This window comes from Pogonomyrmex barbatus, unplaced genomic scaffold, assembly GCF_055798465.1.
Source record: "Pogonomyrmex barbatus isolate J1 unplaced genomic scaffold, ASM5579846v1 scaffold2, whole genome shotgun sequence".
Lineage (NCBI taxonomy): Eukaryota > Metazoa > Arthropoda > Insecta > Hymenoptera > Formicidae > Pogonomyrmex > Pogonomyrmex barbatus.
Genome location: NW_028297116.1, coordinates 6,996,279 through 7,017,224, shown reverse-complemented (window position 1 = coordinate 7,017,224; position 20,946 = coordinate 6,996,279). Strand labels below are relative to the sequence as shown.

The window sequence follows — 20,946 nt, the reverse complement described above, 5'->3', positions numbered from 1 at the left end:
AGAAGCGGGGGGACGCCTTTCTAAAGCGACATTGCTTCAAGTTCAGGGGGGAGTGACAGAGTTCCTTTGCGAGAGACCCCGACGAGACCTCCCCCGAGAAATCTCCCGTTTTGGCTTCGTTGGCTGGTGGACGCCGAGCGTAACTGTCAACCGTGACCCAACAATAAGCGTGGGCATAGGCGAATATACGCAACCGAAAATCCACAGGGGGCGAATATCTCAACCTAGACTTCAATATGGCCGGGAACCGTTTTCCGCATCCCTATATGTCTCCCCCATCTCTATGCGTCTCGGTGGTATTGAGTATCCTGCACTCCTTCGGAAAACTTCACCTTGCCAAACAACGTCTCTATCTATTCTATAGGAAACGTTCACACCGAGATTTTCTGAGATAGTAATATCCAAAATACTTTTTGAGACTTAAAACTTTTCGAGTAATATCGAATTTTAACTCTTGTATTACGAAAAGAAAAAATTTATGAAAATTGCTTTAAAGCAATTTTTAAGAAGTAAATAAATAAAAACATATATAACATGTAGATGAGGAAAGGATAAACATTATTTATATGAAAATGAATATTTCTCTACGGCATCTGTAACTTCTCTTCATAATAGAAAGATAGTACGACAGTTATAAGAGCAGTAAACTGAAAGACAAATAGATTTTCATAAATGTTATCAGACTACGCGACATCTGCTTATCGCCTCTCGGAAGAAATTGCTTCTACGCTTGTAAATCACTTTCGCGAATAGCACATTCTGATAAATCGCATTAGCCAAACGCTATTATTTGTAGCTTGCAGCGGTTCTCATAGCATGATCATTGACCTGAAACGGCTTTATGCGAGTTTCACCATATGCACGTTAGATTACTATCAGCGTGTAGACTAGAAATAAATCCATCGCATCTTAAACCACTTATTACATCTTATGGGAGGTGGTGCATCATACACGGATGCAAGTCGGAATTGGATCTGCGACTGCTGCTGCGGTCGCAAACTCATGAAAAGGAATTCGCGCAGCCTCGTGGAATCGCCTCGTTCGTCTTTTGGCCTTTAAACTCACGTCGAGACACCCACCCTCTCTCTCTCTCTCTCTCTCTCTCTCTCTCTCTCTCTCTCTCTTTCTCTCTCTCTCGATCCGATTACCAGTCGAGAGATTGCCACGGACCACCTGGCTCGTACGGGGAATTACATTCGCCGTCCGGTCGAGAGTAGCGTTCTAGCCTCTACGTCTGAAGCCTCGCGAAATGGTAATCGGAATCTATCCCGAATCGATCGTCGCCATTCCTTTGCGACGTCGAGAGGTAAATACTGAGAAGAAATCGCCAAGACCCTTTCCCTTGTCATTTCCTCGTCCACCCTTCGGAGAAAAGCCCGATGCCCGAAGGGCTATGCATCGCCCTCCCTCGCAGTCTCTGTCGCGAATACCGAGAATAGTCACCATGAGGATATTACTATCGCTCGAAAGGAAAGCAACGATGTATATATTCGCGAGGAATAGTGATCTGTAGTGATGTCTGTGTGCGAATGACGAAGAAAGATTTCCGAGGGATTGACGTCGGATCGTCGCGATACGATACGAAATTTGTTTGACGTCGAGAGCGTCGGAACAAATGCTCAGCACGAATGAATCTGTAAGAAACATATGCAAGACTCGATATCGCCAATATCCAGCTTCAAAACCTCTTTGACATGTTTGTAACTGATTTTTATTTACATGAAAAAGATTTAAAATTTTTTACAATTTTTCCTCTACTTCTTATTTCTACATCATATCCATTCCGAATTAAATTTCGACTATCTAAACCTAAAGTTATAGTCACAATAAATTGGTACATAAAAGTATTCTCCATTTTTAAAATTGTCGCGTCGTCCACACACCGCGAGTGTCTCGCGTAAAAATAAAAAGAATCTGGAATCCATACATTACAAAATTTGGAGTTACGGAGAATCCGACGTACAATATAATGATATTCGGCTCCTCGCATATTGCGCGCGGTTTACGACCATAATAAACATGCCAGTTCCCAGTTTTTTTTTTCCTTTTTAAACACATAAACGACACCTCTCGCGCGCTTAATTTTTCGCACGCGTGTCTACCACGAACGTCCATACCGTGGGCGCAACGTGATGTTCGCGAAAGCGCATAAAATTCGGTGGTGGACAGTTACGCGATACTCTGTCCGTTTCTCTTTCTCTCTTTCTCTCCCTCTTTCTTTCAATGATGCTGGACGGCTCCATTTTACATCGGCGTCACTCTCCCGATAACGAACGGAATGGCGGGCAGTCAAGCAGAAAAAACGAAGGCCGACGGTATTTTTAGCTGGAATCCTGCGACAAAAAACTTCTCGCGCATCGCGTTTAAGTGGCTTCGTATCCTGCAGGTGTTCCAGATGACGATGACACGGTGGCAGTGTTACTTATTAATTCGTTGTGTGTTACTTATTAATTCATCCCTCTCGACACGGTCGGCCGGTTTTAATCATGGCGAGATTGCCAGGCGCCTTTATCAGCAAAGTACACGATTGAGCAGTAACGAATCATTCGCAGGAACGACATCGGCCGGTCGTCATTTGCCCGGCAGCGACGCGCGAATTGGAAAGTTTATCGCGTCGACCCGCGCACGCGGACCCGGGATCGTCGAACTCGCCCGCTTCGTGTCCTCGAGCCCCGATCTCGATACGAAGAGGTAGGTAGGTCCTCCTCTCGGAACCGGTCGTGACCGTACCTACGCGAGACGTCGTTAATACCGCGCGAGAGCGAATCCACCTACGAGCCGAGGGGATGACCGCGTCTCGCCCGTTCGTAACCAGCTCGAAAAGAAAGCAGTAAGTCGCTGAGCATGGAGAGAAAACGAGAGAGAGAGAGAGAGAGAGAGAGAGAAAGAGCGAGAGAGGGAAAAGGGGGAAGAATAAGAAGAATCGCGAACCGATAATAAGTGGTCGTGAATCCCGAAGAGCCGAAGCAGAAGGAGAGGCGCAAGCGAGGAAAAAGGAGAAAGAAAGAGAGAGAAGAAGACGGGGAGGGATCCTGCCGAGCGTCTCTTGTTATCCACGCCACACGGCGTTCAGCGTTCAGCGTGACGTCATCGCGCGCGTGTGGTGTGTGGCCCTGGCGATACACCGGGGGATGGGATGCATCGCGCGCGTTCCACATCGTGGATGCACACGCGCGTATGTGTGTGTGTGCACACAGGTGTGCGCGCACCACACGCCGAGGCGGGACGTCGCCGCCGCGGCTCCTCGCGTGCGTGTACCCAGGTATACGTAGCCCAGGTATACGTAGCCCACAAATATACAAGCGCGTGCGAGCGAGCGAGCGAGCGAGCGAGCGACGAACGAACGAGCGTGCGTGCATAGTTAAACAGAGTCCGAGTCGAAGCCGCGGCGCGGCGCGCGGCGGCCAAGCAGCGTCCAAGCAGGAACGAGACGCATGACGCTGCACGGTTTGTTCGCGTATACCGGCCGAGCATCGCTGAGGGGGAGAGGGAGAATCGAGGGGCCGGTAGTCGTCGCAGCCGAGAATCGACGGGAACGCACGAGCGCTTCGGCCGCCGCTCCGTCGTTTCCCTCTCTCCGCCGTCCACGTCGTTTCTCTCTCTTTCTTCCTCTGCAGTCGGCAGAGATCGTCCCGACTTTGTCGTCGACTCCGTAACTTTCTCTCTCTCTCTCTCTCTCTCTCTCTCTCTCTCTCTCTCTCGCTCGCTCGCTCGCTCGCTCTCGTTCTCGCTGTACTCTCGCTCGGTTTCGCGTCGCCGCACAGAGCGGAGTCAGTGAGTACGTGTCCGTCGTCGCGTTAGGATCGCGGCTCGTTTCCTCCGGCTGCGTATTCCTCTTTCTCTCGTCGTATTCCGGTCATTCGTGAACGAGCGAGCTAAGCGCGCGCTGTCTGCTCCGACGTAACAAAATATTTGGAGAAATTGTCCTGCGTTGTGTGTCCCGCGCGATTCGGAGTACGTACCCAACAACGCCCATGAAGTTCCATGTGCGCGCGCGTACATAAGACGTACAACGCCTGTCTGATGTTTACGGATCTGATGTAGTGTGCTCGATCGGCTCGCTCGTGTATCGTGTACAGATACGCGCGCGTCTGTCCAGTAAATCAGCAACACGACAAGCGACTACCGGACGAGACAAAACTGGTTCCGTCTATCGTCGTGACTGTAGCGTGTTTCTATCCGGCGTGTTCGGAAAATCGAAACGTTTGGCCGCGGTTGCATTTCTATCAGGAGGACCCGAAGGACAATGGATTAATTCTCGCCGGGGTGTGTGCGAGCACAGCTACCAGGCGCGGCGGCCGCGATTGCTCGGCTGCGGACGGAGCACAGCGGGAGTACGCGCGATAAATCAAGGTGAGAATCCCCCGGCTTTGTTTTCGAGAAGGGTTGCGCGATATAGCCGCGCGGTCTTTCATTGACCAGGCGAATCGGCCCGCCAAACCCTTTCGCGCATCCTCGTCTCTCGAACTGTTTATCTTCTCTCCGCGTCTCGTTTCCTCTGGCCTGCCCGTTCGGACCGGGGGCTTTCTCCTTCTCCCTCCCCCCTTCTCTCCCCTTTCGACTCTTTTCCCGTTTCTCTCTGTCGGAGCCCTTTGCGAATGCTGCAAACGAGCATCCAACGAGCGCGGAGCATATATTCCGCAGGCCTCCTGTCCTCATCCTCTCCGCGAAACCGTACGCCGCTCCGCGTGCGAAGGCGGACTCGAGAGGGAAAGAGAAAGAGAACAAGACAGAGAGAGAGAGAGAGAGAGAGAACAGGTCAAAGAGAGAGGAGTAGAGAAAGAGATGGAGTACGTAGTTTCTCCGGGTTCGACTCGGACGACGGATCTTGATTACGATTCTGCTCTCTACCGACAACGACGACGACGCCGCCGCCGTCTCTGTATGCAAATCCACGCCGGTGGAAAGTCGTCACAGTTGAAAGCGTGAGGATCTATGTTCCATTAAATAAGTCCTCCCTTGCGCGAAACATAACGGAGTTCGATAACCTTCGCTCGCCTCGAGTGAATCGCGAAAAATTGAGTTCGCTGTTTCGAACGTGACATGAAAAATTGATGATCCGCGAATGTTTCACGAATCTCCGCTGTTCGAGACAGCACCCGGACACATCTATCGCAATGCGATGATGAAAAACGGAAAACTTGATAATAACAAGTGACTATCGGGAATCGGAACATACTATGTGTGTTTTAAAAAAGTACGACTCGCCAAGTGAAATCATCTATTTATAAGAAAAATATGAATTAACCTTGAGACTTCTTGTGTAATACGGACGAATGTACTCGCGCATGAGGAATATTTTAGATATGGAATTTCTTAAAATATACTGCTCATGAAATATTATGAGAAACAACTATGCTTAACGATGTCTTGAAAAACATTTTTTTAGATAACGTGTTGTTTGGGTTTTATTATCAACTCTTCCGAGAATCGAAATGAATTCGCAGACACAGGATGCTCCGCGATTCACGACTAGATGCATTACGATTTATCGGATACGTACACACCGAGAGTGCTTAATACAGTGCAATCATTGTTATCCCGCGGGATGGCGGATGCTTATTTGCTTAATATCTCAGTTGACTGTACGAATTTGCTGCTGCGCTTTCTGCGTCTTGGACTACATGGAAGTTCATATTAACGAAACGCAAGTAACATTGTGTGGCACGCGCGATTACATGACACACGAAACACGATGAATTAAACAGAAGCTGTCATAATTGTAGGCGTATTAAATAACTGTTAGTATATCGAATATTAACGATATGTAAATATAATTTATCATCATTTACTTGTGAATTTTTACAACTTTTTTAAAGTTGTATTTTACAATTTTTACAACTCCGCAAACTACACGTCTACTACGTCGACTTCTTGTTTTTAAATGCAGTCTTGAGCTAAAACTGTAATCGTAATCAAATCATAAATCAAAATTATTAAACTGATAAATTAATTTAATATTCTTGAGCGTATTTCATATAATTTATTTTTATATAATTTTCTTAATAATTTTCTTAATAAAAAAAATTTATTTGTAACAATTTGTCATGCAGTTACACAGATCTCAAGTGGTCAGCTAAGATTTAAATGAGATGCTGTTTTGTCCAACATAAAAGATTGTGAAGTGTTCTCAAAATTCTTTCGATATTATTCTTTCTATAGTCGTCGATTTCTAACATATTATATATTTCACAACAGGTCGCAAAATTCGATTTTCGATTAAGTTTAGTCACTTAGTTATTTTTTTTATAACTGACAACTGCTAAACAACTGCTAGACAAAAAATGAAACGTGACATATAAACTTATCAAATAAATATATTCAGAATGCATTTCACCAGTTTTCCCATTTAAGTTCAATATTTATGATATTTCAGGTCAAAATGATTTCTAAATTTAGTATGTTATATTTTATATCTATTTTTGGCCTATCGAGTATTAAAGTGATTGAGTGTTATCATATTATTCAAAGTTTTAAGTTACATAGTTTTTGTTTTTTGCAAGTATTTGAAAAGATTTTGACAGCTACGGTCACAAGGGATCACCAGGGTGCCACTGAAAAGTCAGGTATCGAATACAAAAGGTTACCATACAGGGATGGAGGACAATCAAAATAGTAGATTTTCCGTTCAAAAAGCTCTTCGTATTTGTCGATATTATTTCCTCAGGGGGCCAATATTGTGAAAGACAAATTGCATCATTAGCACGAAATAAAGCATTTTTACGGAATTTACGGAATGAGACCATTGCTCCTGCAGCCTTCCGTTTTATTTAAGCGGCCCACGTCGTGCCGGGGCAAACGAGATTCCGTGTCCTGCTAGCGTAGGATTGCGCGTAACGTATTACCATAAATACCTTGACGAGACAATGCGGAGTCGTTCCTCGCGTCGTCCTTGGTTAGGGCTCGCGCCGATGAGAAAGCGGACGACGATCGCGTTTGTCCGGGGCGTGTCCGCACAATCGAATCCGACGAGAGAGAGCGCATATATACGCCGGCTCCGCTACCGCGAATGTTGAATCACGATAAAAAAATCGACTCGCGCGCGAATGACAGAGCGTAGCGCTTATTTGAATCCGGGCGCGCACGCCCACGCCCCGCGGGACGCGATCCGACCGCGGGGGCGAAAAGAAACGCCGCGAAACCGCATCCGACGTTTATCTGTCAGGCTTTTTACGACTATCGCGCGTGGCTTCCGGCGTGTATACCGGCGCTCTCGTTAAATTTGCGTCACGTACACATGCGCGCGCGTACGGTCGCACGCACGCACGCACGCACGCACGCACGCACGCACGCACGCACGTATGCACGCTATTTGCATGCGGTCCGCGTATTTTTCGAAGTCGCGCGATTATTCGCGCTCGCGTTTGCGTTCTCTCCGGCCGCCACGGATTTCGGCGCGCGATAGCGCCGCTAAAGTTTTATCGCGCCTTAATTTTCCCAACGGATGAATCGGATATTTACAACCGGCGATAAGGACGACGCCGGTACTGCTTTGTAACCGAGAAGTTTCGTCGTAGGGAGCCGAAAAGGAGCCGCCGACTTACAACAGCGTGCGTCGTAGCGCCTAATTACGTTTGCCGCGGACATATCGTACATATTTGCATCGCAAATCTTCCAGCAGGTACAGCCGCCGACGTTGTTAATTTCGTTATCCTCGCGTGAGTACGTCAAGACCATACAACACCATACCGTATGAATATCGAAAAAACGTGTACGCGAAAGATAAATATCTTTTATAATAGCATTGCACTTGTCGGAATTGCTTTTTAATTTAAGTCCTTAAACAGAGAATTCCGAGATGTGGAACATCGCGTTATATGCAATAATAAATGTAAATCCTAAGATACTCGAAGAGGATTGTTATCTGCGATATTAATAATTTATATCTCGCTTGAAAGAAAACAGGAGGATTGCCATTCTTTTTACGATATCGTATATCGTAGTAGCACATATTCGATATTGAGGCTGTCTCTTTTTCTCTTTCTCTCTCTCTCTCTCTCTCTCTCTCTCTCTCTCTCCCCCTCTCTGCGATATTGATAGATTATACTTTCAAAATATCAGAACATTCCTAAAATATTGGAATATTGAAGCAGAAATATCGATATTTTGACCACATTATGCAGTATTCTTGCTTATACGGTCATAAAACTCTTGACGGAATTTCCGCAAAACCCTCGATGGAATTCCGTATCGCCATAACGGAAAATCCTCGAATATTCTTGATCTCGCGTTTAGGACAATCGCCCCGATCGTTGTTGGAGCGATATTATCTTATCGTCTGCCGAGCTCGCGTGACTCTCGACTGTTTCCGCGAAGTCGCAAGTTTAACCCTCAGCCGAAGCCGTGCAATTTCGGAATGTGCAGAACTCGTTAAATTCCCCGTAGCATCGCTTACGTAAACCAAAAACTTAAACAATGTAACATTAACGAAACAATCGAAGTGTGCTCGGGAGAATAAACAGAGAGTACGAAATATATTTTATTATACGTCCGGAATTATCTCTTTGTCCTGTGAGACCATAATAAGAACCATAAAGAATACAATATTCATGTAGCATATTTTATCTCTATCAGAGATTAAATGCGAGGAAGATGTGGACTTTCGTTAGGGATAAAATTGAAAGCCTCGCGAGCAACGACACTTATGGACAAGCAATAATTACCACGAACTCGTTTTTTTCGACGATCGTCGCCTGGCGAGGCAGTAAAAAGGCCGAGTTCTCTCTCGTTTGTAGTGATATATCGCCCCGTGCAGGTGGGAGACGTCCACGACCGGGCGATTCTCTCTCCTTCGCGATCCTTTTGGACATTTCAGGGCCCGTTTAGATCCTTTTACTACTCTCCCGAGCGAGACTGCCACGTAGCTCGGCGCAATTAGAACTCGCTATAATTGACTCGTTCCGAATGCCGGCGAGAAGGTGAATTATGTTGCGAACATGTCGGCTTCGGATAAACGATGAAACCGGGTCGAGCGTGCCGGGCGTTTAACATCGAAAAGCGATACAATTCGCCGCTCGGCGCAACGATTACTTTATGGGCACTTCATCGGGGGGGGGGGGGAGAGGGGGGTTGGCTTTAGGGTGACAACGCGTTAAGCCGCATAGGGCGATTTTATAGACTAGCGCTCCCGCTGAAAGAGACTATAAATCATTAACGATCGAGGGTTCGCCGTTGTGGTTCTTGTACTCATCTTCTTTATCTCCAAATTGTTTGTAAATTTCGAATCAAGTGATTAAATGCCAATTTACTTAATTATCGGATAAAGATTTTTAGACCTCGTCGACGTTTGATTTTTAATTTCTTTACAGATCTTTTTATTTCATCCGTGAGATGAATGATGTGTGTTGTGTCATTTTATGTAATTTTATTTTACGTAAAAAACGTTTGCATTTTTAAAGTCTGATGCATTATTATCTTCAATCGTACATCGGCCTCGCTCTCGGTCTATAATTTCCGGCGTAATCGATCGAAAATGCATGAAATGTATGTTCGTATCGCATTTCGCGAAAGATTCCTCGACACGGTGGGCGAGAATACATTTCGCTTTGTCCGCTTTGTCAAAAGTGTACTTTGGCGCACTCGACGCGCGCGGCCTCCGCGACGTTGGAGGACGCGTCCATCCGTTTTGCAAATGGATTCGCGGAGACTCCAGTGGCTTTTTAACGCGCTCGAGAGTCGGGACCTGCGCCTAAAAAAATCCGTGAATGGTGAAGGCGATTCGGAGCTGTGAAAAGAAGGGGGCTTAATGAGAGAAGGAAAATGTTTACGGAGGCCCGAAAAAGAGAAAGAACGAGAAGGGGGTGCGCGCTTAAATCTGCGCTGTCGGCTGCGCACTCTTTGTTCCCTTTTTTTGTTCGAATACTCGACAAAAGTTTGTTCGCTATGTTATATCGTGGTTGGGCAATCTAGATGGGAAGTATTAGGAGAAGAGCGCCATTGTCGTATTTTTGTGATCTCTAAAGCCTTATTATTTATGGCGAAACTTGACTCATTTCTATTTATGGATAATAAAATGTCGAGTGAAACTGCATCTTTGAAAATGATATCGAATTTAATTTCATTTTATGTTATTCTTTTTTTTTTTCATCAGTTGCTCTATTTAAATTTTTTTATTTATCCTAAGATAAATTGTGACATAAAAACGTAAAATTATGTATATTTAATATTTCAGCAATTTATCTACCTACATTTTTTATTTAATTATATTAAATTCTCTGCTAAAAGCTTTCGTCAAATTTAATTATTAGGAATATTTGTAAAAATCACAAAATAAATTCTTTTATTTATATTTGTATTTGTATTGACAGTACGTCTCACTATATTCATCTATAAAAAAATCATCAAACTTGATACAAGAGATATAAAAAAGAAAGAGAGAAAGAGAGTATAAAATATTATAAACATCAAAAGTTCGTGTGCTATAGCTCAACGATAATATGGATTTATCGATAAGAGTAGCGATAATGGAGATACCATCGTCTATCAAATCCAATATTTGAGAACCTATGATTCGTCGGCCGCGTGTTCCTACAAACTGTTAACACTCTTTTAATCCCGTTCTTTTATGACGTCTTCGTCGTGAAATTTTTTTCTACGAGGTAACGCCTTCGGATAAAATCAGCATGCAGAATACGTCGGGAGACAATCAAGATCAACGTCTCTCCAAATAGAATTCAATCAGCGTGAGGCATCCAGCACGCCGTCTATCGTCGTAACGCGAGGTTGCGCGAACAGAAACCTCTCTCTCTGCTTTCTTTCGACATTTTTTTCCCGACGTCGTTAACGTTCGCGGTAACGGACGCGAATTTTTCGCGTTGGAGGTTCGATGTGCGGAGGTTAAATGTAATTATTTTCGCGTATTACGCGCGTCCGCCACGGTGTTTCCGTTCTGTTGTTTCGCGGAAAAGCTCTACGAGCGAAGTCCTGCTTCACCGGATTTCTCCCCCCTCCCCTCCCTCCCCCCTCCGTCCTCGCTATTCTCTCCGCAGTTACCACCGCTATTTCCCTCGCGGGCGAAGCATTTTACGAGAGAATCCGCGTGCACCGAGCCCACTTCCGAACCACCCGTCGTCGCTCGCGGCTCTTCGCGGTTGTTCGTCACGGTATAAACGGAGAAATGAGAAGGAGCGAAAGCGAGCGACACCCTCCCTTTGTCTTGTGTTGAGGCAGGTGAAATCGTGACGCGCGCGTGTGCGTGCGTGCGTGCGTACGTGCGTGCGTTCACTCGCGCGTGCGGGTGCATCTCCTCGCTGGAACATTATTTATTCACTAACTACAGGTGGAGGATCGAATCTTCGCGATAAATTGCCCGCAGTGGTGTGGAATATTGTAGTCACTTTGTGTGTACAGTTATAGTAAGACAATAGGGGCGAATTCCTCTCTCCCTTTTTTTCCCTCCTCTCTCATTGCATTATTCTACCATTATTATCTATACTTTTTCGTTATCTTTATTTATAATTTTTATGTTATTTTTTTTTGTGATATTTGTAACGTAGCCTAATGAGTAGACAGATGTAAACGTAAAGGCACATCTTGATCTCGCGTTTTATTACGCTTATCGTTAAATCAGATCATTTCATATTACGCTCGCTCTTTGTTTCCAAGACGAAATTATTTCTTCTACACATACACATACAACAACAGTCTTGATATATAATAAAATAATTAAGGATCTTCTATTTTAAGACTATTTAAAAAACTATCGAATATTGAAAAATAGATAATTATATAGCAATTAGAGAGACTATACGTATATTTAACTGCGACCTCCCAGACAGTGAAGACATAATTTTAATAATAAGGTTTCCGGAGATGCGAACCGGTTTTATATTAGATCTACTATTTTCCGATAATCACCGCGCGAAAACGAGCCACACGCGTCGACGACGCGCTTCTTGTTCCTCCACCGTCGTTAACCTCGCGCCGGTTTTCACATAACAATTACATCGTTGTTAAACCGGTCTGCGTTATCGTTAGCGGCCAGATTGTTGGCGCTCGTGATTCTTCATTTCATTTAAACCGGAGAAAATGAGGAGACTGGCGAATCATCCTCTCTCCCTCCCCCCCCCCTCTCTCTCTCTCTCTCTCTCTCTCTCTCTCTCTGTGTGTGTGTGTGTGTGTGTGTGTGTGTGTGTGTGTGTGTGTGTGTGTGTGTGTGTGTGTTTTCGGCTCTGCCCGAGGCAACATGATCTCGCATGCCTTGTCGCGATGACCGGAAGAAAGAGCCATTAGGAAGGATTTATCGCCGATTCCAGGCAGCCCGCAGGCTTTGTTTACCTTACAAAGCGTCCAGTGTGGAGTGAGATAATGTCGGGAACCGCGCATGAATCCCTTCGTTTGCTATTACAAATCGGTTGTACCAACAGTTCGGTTTGAGCTAACGCCTAGTTAGCGATTCGTCACGCCTCTCTACACCACGGTATTAACTGTAATACGCGAAAAAAAGGTCCAAGATGAATTTACCAAATCGAGAATACAAACGCGCCATTAATTTCTTTCGCATCCGACCGCGATGTAGATTGCACACATGAATGGAGAAATTAATTCTTTTTCCTGCTCAGCGATCGTTTCGGGATACTTTGAAATTAATTTGCTTATATTTCATTGTTTCGATAAATGGTATTGAATTTAATAACATATAAATGATGCATCGATGAAAAACGTTGTTACAAACGAATGTTATATTAATTACCACGTCGATATGGCGATATGGTTTCACAGCATTTTACACACACGTAAATATTAATTTTCAGTCGTGCGCATTGTTAGTCAGCATAAACTCTATACTATTTGTATTAAAGAGGAATTTATGGTGAATGTGCATATGAACATTTATAGACTTAAATATAGATTAAGATAATGCACGGATTTTAATAGCAACCCGCGTAGGTGCAACCCAGCCCCATGGCGTCCGCCCGCTCTCGCTGTTACGATATGCACGGGACACCACCTCCACATTTTCTTACATAGCGAAACAAGAGCCCACACGAGAAAAAGATCACTGTTTCTCATCTTAATTGTGTAATAACGCGTAATTCGTACGTTTCGCTCGCGTGGGTCGCGATGGTTTTCGCGGAATCGCGAATGTATCTACGTAATAATAATCGTACATGTGATTGAGAAGAATTAAGGAGGGAAAAATGTACCGACCTTTTCATTCGTCGTTAATTTCGTGCGAATTAACATTCGAGGAGAAAAGAGAGGGAATCGATCGGTCCCCTCGTTGTCTTTTCGGGCTCACCTTCGTCCACATCGGTCGCTTCCTCTCTCCGTCTCCCCTTCCCTCCCGGCAGGACTACCGCAGGAATCTGCATCGAAACGCGAAGGTCCCCTTCTTAGGGAGGGTCAGAGGACCCCCGTGGATCGCCGCGAGATCTCCGATTGTGATTCTTCGTTCGGGAATCTGCGGGTCTCCCATTCCACGAAGCAGCGTGCACCGCGAATAAAAGAACGGAGTGTCGCCTCTTGCGCCGCAGGCTGCCTGATTCGCTGAGGGGAGCAAAAAACAGTATACAGACGCAAAAAGAGGAAAGTCAGGAAATATAAAGATAGAATATAGAAAAGGAATAAAATACAATATTATTGGTATATATGGTGATATAAAATACAATATTACACACAATAGCAACCAAACGCGTATACATGTGTGATGGAGTGGCTGCTTTGTTTATTTGGTTGCTCTTACAATGATTAGGTTTAAAATACGTAAAATTACATGGAGCTCTCATATGAAAAATACAGAAAAATAAAATGTTTCTACATTCCAGATATGTTGTAATTAATTAAAATGATATAGTAATTAATTATTTTTTAGTAGTTTCTTTTGCTGTGTCATTTAAAAAAAAAGATCTTTCTGTGTGCGTCTGGTTTATTCTATATGATCATTCATGGATCACATAATGGGAACAACGGGAAAAAAAGATTATGGAGCAGCTCGATCGCGTGCCACGAAATCATAAGTTTGTTATTTTGTCGGAAAGCGTAATGCAGGGGCAGATGCGATTTTGTCGCGCGAGATTTTGTTCGCTTTTCTGCGGCAACCTGTACTTTAAGTCGCGTAATACATAATAATAGAATGTTCGTGTAATCGCTTTAAGCTAATTTTCGAAATTGTAGCTTTAAGAAACACTTTAACAACGCTATGCTGCAAATTAAAATCAAAGAGCTTTTCTTTCTTTATTAAACAAAGGATATTTCTTCTGTGATAAATAATTAAATGAAAAACTTGTATTTCCGTATGCAGAAATACAAATTTGATGACAGACTATCGAGAAAATATATAAAATATGACGATGAAATATTATGTGCGATATGATTTATAATTCAATCTTTATTAATAAATAACAAACAACATGAAACTTTTATGGATATTGTTAAGCTTTTATGGATTTGTAAATATTGCAATTGTATTCTATTCAGTTTGTGTTTTGTTCCATTTGTTGTTATATAAAAAAATGTACTGTTTTATGCAGAAAATTGTAAATTCATATTTCTATTTAAAAATAAAAAATAACAAACTTTACGTCGATACTCTCTTGACACAGTGAACGTATTTTTTTTTTTATAATATTTATTTGTGAGATACTGCAAAGCTTTCGAATAGTGTAACTCGGCGTTAAAAAAATAAAATGTATTTTTCACATAAACACATAGTTTAAATTATTCTTATGCCCAAAGCTGGTTATCATTGATTCTGAAAATTTAGCATACAGCTCTCGCGGAAAGCAAAGTTGGGTCGATAGCAACACCACCCTTGGAAAGCTCTTTCAAGGGTGAACCCTACGATGGGTGGGGTGGCTCGTCGGTGGTGGTAATGCCGGCAGTGGAGGTGGTGGTTACGCTACGCTGATGGTGGTGTGACCCGTCGTCGTGGTCGCGCCATAAGATTTCTTACCGTCTCACGCGGTTCCTTTTTTTTTTTTTTTATTGCCGAAAGTTTAATCAGGCGTTTTCCCAGAACATCTCCTTATAAATTATGTTTCTGCTATCAGAAAGAAAATGAATGGTCGCAATGAAATATTCATGTCTTTATCGAATTCCAAAAAGATTCTGTCTTTCTCGCTAAAAATGATGGCGAACTTTCTAGACAGATAAATGCCTTATCGCTTCCTGTAGATTTTTTGCAATAATAATAATGATAATAAACTTTTGTTCCTTACGTTCCTTACGTTATTAAATATTCTTCTCGTTAGAGGAAAATACATCGCTGCATCTCGGTATTTTCGTCTTCAAATTTGCAAACCAGATCATATTTACCGTACGACAGACAGCGCCATGTTGATCGACGTGGAAGCAAGTGCACAACGTGCACAACGTAACTGAGTCTTAATTAATTTCCTTGTGGAAGCCGCGGAACAAGAGGCGGCGATATAGAAGCTACTCCGCCGTCCTCCCTATTGGTCAACTGCTCCCGACGGCGGGTTACGTTTTATCCGCGATTAATTAATCTTCGCCGGGCGAGTTTGCGATCTACCAAAGTAATATTTCTCGACGTGCGCGATGTGCAAATAATTCCGATCGCGTTCGCGCGCGTGCATACGTATGAGCTTAGGTCCAGAGAAACGCTGCCGCGGCGACGACTTTTTTCCCTCCCCTCGTCCCTTGTCCCTGCAAAAAAGTCACCGTTTCCTTAAGGGAAGCGCAAAATAATGACGTACTTACTCGTCTCGTCTGAGCAAGTTGTTTTTAAACATCCTATCGCGCTCGCAGGTGCGCGAACTTTTCAGAAAGAAGTTTCCAGAAATCTTCCAGAAAGATTACATTTTTTTAATATGAACAAGTTCATAAACGTATTAACTAATGCGACGTTTTAAATTTAGCAGTAGTCTTTAAACATATAAAAATTTTCCGAGGAGACGTCAGAGACGTATAAGATCTATTTATTATATAAATTTTGTAAAGCTGCGTAAGATTTTACAAAAAAATATAAAACACCTTTATATTATCTTATCTCTTTCGTTACGCTATAAATTATACATAATGTAATTTGGCCTTTTTTCTAGCTAGATTTTTTTCGATCGACTTCTCAAAAAATTGATACGTTTTTTAGGATATTGATTTATCTTTTCGAAATTTGGAATGATATTTAAAAGATATTCGAAGAATATTATCGTGCGTCGACATTGCGTTATGCGCTTTATCTCGTCGGCCTGCAGATAATCCGTGTAAACGCGTCGGATTTGCTCCACGTTAGGCACGTTAAACAGGGACGACGCAGGCGTTGCGTATCGGTCGTGCTCGGTCTGTTTCTCCCCGGGCCTCGGGCCCGTTGAAGCGGACGACGAGCGGGGAAACTTTATCGCGAACGCAACGAACGGTTGACAGCTCCGTGATGCATCGGTAGCGATTTGCATTGGCGTCGACCGCACGGGAGCCGGCTGCGAACGCTCGACGAAGAAATTCTCACCATTCTTCGGCCGGTATTCCCCGGCCGCGCCGTTTATCGCTAAATGAGGCTGCTGAATTCTCATCTCACGTTTACCTCGAATTTCACATTAAATAAATCACGCTTGGAAAAGACGTGATTACGTTAGATCACGCTAAATGCGGCGATAACGATATGAGGAATATAAATGTTTTTAATATATTCATATTTCTTTATATATCAATTTATTTTTGCGAGTCCTCGGAAACCTTTTCGAAAATTTCAAAAATGTCCCTAAATATGTACTGATGTATTATTTTTACATTTTATTATTATATAACCACGATAATTGTATTATAATTCAAAGATAATTTTATAGGATAGTTCGAATTTACTTAATATTTAACTTGAAATTATCAAAGATATAGATCTTAATTAAACGGACTAATATTCTTTAATTGCTCAACTATTAGTGTTGATATGCTTTGCTTTTGATTTTATATATATATATATATTTAGGTTTAATATGAATTACAAATGGATTGGAGAAATTAAAAAATATTTGTCATTAAATTGTCCGACAGTCTTATTCGTAGATGTATAGAAATAATAATCGTAAGCCACTGAGAAATTGATTTTCAGGTTCAAACAGCCTCGAACGCAAACAGTTTCAAACGAGCGAACCGTATCTTAACTTTGTTGACCTTCCTGTAGATTCCCCGCAATATTGACGTAAAGTCGGATAGGATAGACACGACATATACTGGTTCAATTATGGAATCGTGATTGCGAGGAAACCATAATACTTGCAACAAGTTACTCAATATACACTTTGCTATCATTTCATGGTTATTTTCGTTAATGTCACCACGATCAATTTAGCTTTATCATTTGTTTTAATTGTACGATTATTTCGACAATTATTGTTGTTTGTTATTTATTAATATGCTTATTTATTATTGTAATTTAAGTTTTAATTAATTATTATATATTCTGCATTAATTGCAATGTTTTTTTATATTTATATTATTTACATTTATATTATTAATGATTATATTTTCGTATTTGTAAAATTGAAAGAATATTCATATGTAAATATTTTTATGCAAAAACCTTGACAAATTCTCTTTCTACGAAACTTATTTTCGTAAACTCGTAAATTGCAGTGCAAAACTAACGTGTGATTCATCTATCATTGAGCTTGTAAAAATTCTCGCAACGGTCAGATTCTCATCGTAACGCTCGCGGATTCCGTAGATAGCCGTCACGATAATGTCGCCAATTTGTCTCGTGGAAAGCGCTTCCCACGCGCTCTTGCCTGGCATTCACACTTGCAGCGTCGTAACTTTCTAAGGCGCGGAAAATAATCAGCACGGCAAAACGAGGTGACATCGATTAAAGTAATTTGTACGTATAAAATATACAAATACAGTATAATAACGAGAAGACAGAAGGATCTTGATCGAACGCATGAAACGAGGTAGAGATAATTTTTAAAACAAATTTAAAAAAATTAAATCAAAAGATTTTATTATTGTAATAATAAAATAATAAAATTATTAATTATATTTGAAATTAATAATCGTGTTGTAATCTATATATATATAATTAATTATATTATAAATCGCGGATGAAAAAGTTAAAGTGAAATCGAAATCTGAAGCTCAAAACAGAGCTGTAATATGACTCACGAAACATAGGACGATACCAACAATACATTCGATACACTTATATCAGACTGCAGCGTTAGCAAGAGATCAATCTAAGAAGTTTCTTCTCCGCGCTGCTCTCGGTTCGTCGTAACATTAAAGACGATCATTGTATCAGATAACTAGGGCTCGGAAACGAGAAGCCAGATTTAACGTAAATGCAAGTCTCCGATATAATTTTCCTTGGAGGATAATACGGTTATGCTGGCGTTTTTTTTTTTTTTCCTTTTATCTCGACTGCGGATTTTCACTTAAGCCCGCGTGGAATATTACCGCTAATTCTTACAAGTAATTAAGCGACGCGAGACGGCTCGCAAGGTGCTTGTAAACGCGGTCCAAGCCGTCCGCTTATCTACGCCCGTCGCGTTAAGGGCTCATAAAAGGGCCATTGCTATAAATCGGACTTTGCTGCGATCTTAATTAAGAGCTGACTGCAGAATCTACCTTACGCGAGGCGCATTATCAAATGTGCATTCCCGGCATTTCAGATATTTGTTGCTCCGAAAAATATCGTTGCATCAAAATGTCGTTAGTTTTTATTCTACATTTGTTGCCTAAATGTTAGGTTTTTAAAACATACAATCTAGAATTCGGAAAGATTATACCGCACTTAAATCTCCCAGAACTGTTAGAATCATGCAGAGATAATCAAAAGTTAAGAATCCCTTGGCTACCTTGGCGATAAATATCGTATCATCGAGTTATCTCACGTGCGTAATCAAAGGTCGAATTGCGAGTTAATTTTACGGGATTTCGCGTAATCATCCGAACGATTCGTCGAGACACTTTGTTCAGAGTCAAAACGTCAGGTAGGCGATTATTCCGGATATATGAATTTTAGGAGGCAGCGGCATAACGAGCGGTGGATATCTCCACCGCGACCCTTCTGTTCCCTATCTCCACGCACCCGTCTACCTGTTTACCCATTTATCTCTCGATCTCTTCTCTTTTCTCTCCCCCCCGAGCTTCTCTTTGCTCTCTCTCTCTCCCATACGCGCGCCATCATCCGTGTGGCGTGTAAGGACGATGATTTACGGTTTTAAACTCCCGTTTCTCGCTCCCGCTCGTTGCCGACGAGGCGCGAGGGTCTCTCTCTCTCTCTCTCTCTCTCTCTCTCTCTCTCTCTCTCTCTCTTTCTCTTTCTCCGGGAAAAACTGCTCGGCCGGTTCCAGCTGGCTTCTCCGCGGCAGAGACGCTTCTCGAGACGCGTCGAGAGATGGTTGTTGCTTTTGCCGCTGCCTGTCGCACGTGAAAAGTAAATAGCGAACGTGGCAACGACTCGTTCATCTTCCATGGCTTGCAGGACCGCCCGCCCTGTCTTCTCCCATCTTTCCGCCGTTAGCCGCGAGCGGACTTCCCTGTGACCGCCCAGCCACGACAAAGCGGGTGTGTACCTTATCAACCGCTTCCGTCGAGCGTTCGAGAAGCGTGGGCGAGTACGAGACGCGACCAACATTTTCTCCCCATCGGTTGCGGTTTTAACGAAAGATGAGCCAGGCGCGGCGACCGACTTCTAGCTTCGCTAATGTACCCGATATTCTTGTTAACGACCCTGAGGGGGCCCACTCAAAGGATCTAGATCGCTTCGCTTCACACCTTGCGCCTCGCCAATTCTCGCTTGGGCGGAATTAATTTGTATCTGGTATCAAGAGTTCCATGACCGAGTTCGATAATCAACGAGGCGACGTTTTAAAGAACCGAACACGGCTTCTCATTAGTAATCTTCCCGAGGCGACACCTTTTTTTTTTCCCTTTTCGCCTCTTATCCGTGAAACAAACAAAACTCTCGACGGTCGCAGCGATAAGCGTCGTGCCAACGACGAAATCGTCAAGCAGGGACGGACACTGTACGGCGCGAGGATTTCGGGCGGTACGCGATATGTATATCGATAAGCACGGCGATAACGGCGAACGCGATTCAGATCGCGCCCTGCCGCCGATTATCACCGGGGCGGTTCTCTCTTTTTCTTTCGAGCGCGAGCTAAGGTGAATATCGCGCGAACGGACAAGAGCTTTCTGGAACCGAGCTCTTCGCGCCTCCGCGGGATCCGACGGATCCAATTAGACGAGCGCATGAATCCATAATTCATTCTCTGATTAATTAGCGCGCGTATACACAGACGGAAGGTGCGAGCGAAGGAAAGGATGCGGAGGAAGGAGGGAGCGTGGGGGATGGTGAAACGATGGGGAAAGGGGCGTGAGGGACGAGATCAGTAATCCTTCTCGGCCGCAGCTTACTCGCACTCGTACTCGGCGAGTGGTATATAGGTGTGCGCAGCCTTGTAAGCGCGCTGGAAACAAAAGGAATCGCGTTTACCGCCAACCTTGCGATAGCAGCACTACCTACGTGTAGTACTCGCCCCGTGTATTTGCGGCCGCAAGGTGTGTGCGAGAGAGAGCGCGGTCTCGCGTCGTTTTATAGGGAGATAAAAGGTATCCCGACATGACAATCTCGCTTACCAGACCCCGCGGGAGATTATTATGAGCCTGTGTATCAAATTGGGATTCTCCTCGCAGAACGTTGTAGCGTTATTACGAGGGGCTCCGAACACTTTGTACACGCGTGCTAAAAGACGCGATTGACCCGATTATAATTTTTCTCATTTTTCTCCGCATTGTTTGACAATTTAATTCTCCCCGCTTGTCACTTATCTAAATTTTTCGAAGCATTTTCAACGTGAAAAAAAAAATCTCTCTGGCAATTCATAGAATTTTTAATAGAAAACAATCGAGCACTACTTTGTAATGTATTTTTATGTGCGGATACTCGAGAGATAATTTCTTTAAAGAATTATCGTTTGGAGTTTTGCACGCATAATCACTTTGGGCTTTTCCGGTCGGATCTCGCGTATCACAGCAGAACAGGATACGACG

The 20,946-nt window shown here is 43.3% G+C and overlaps 2 protein-coding genes across 6 annotated transcripts in view; both read left to right on the top strand.

Moving 5' to 3' along the window:
• Positions 1 to 20,946, top strand: part of Snrk (SNF related kinase) — a 113,905-nt gene that overhangs the window by 39,214 nt on the left and 53,745 nt on the right. Inside the window, exon 1 of one of the 2 annotated variants that reach the window (XM_089077525.1) lies at positions 4,211 to 4,353. The exons of the other annotated variant lie outside the window; for it this stretch is intronic. The gene's annotated coding sequence lies outside the window, so the exon portion shown is untranslated. Of the gene's footprint in view, positions 1 to 4,210; positions 4,354 to 20,946 lie in introns of those variants that run through there. 2 annotated transcript variants of the gene reach the window in all.
• fz2 (frizzled 2) overlaps positions 1 to 20,946 on the top strand; it is a 71,871-nt gene that overhangs the window by 39,213 nt on the left and 11,712 nt on the right. The window contains exon 1 of one of the 4 annotated variants that reach the window (XM_011649438.3): positions 4,211 to 4,353. The exons of 2 other annotated variants lie outside the window; for them this stretch is intronic. Coding sequence is in view for 1 of the 2 variants with exons in the window: in XM_089077527.1 (XP_088933653.1) it covers positions 4,786 to 4,925 (140 nt within the window). In the remaining variant the exon portion in view is untranslated. Of the gene's footprint in view, positions 1 to 4,210; positions 4,354 to 4,746; positions 4,926 to 20,946 lie in introns of those variants that run through there. One more of the 4 variants, XM_089077527.1, reaches the window with a different exon arrangement.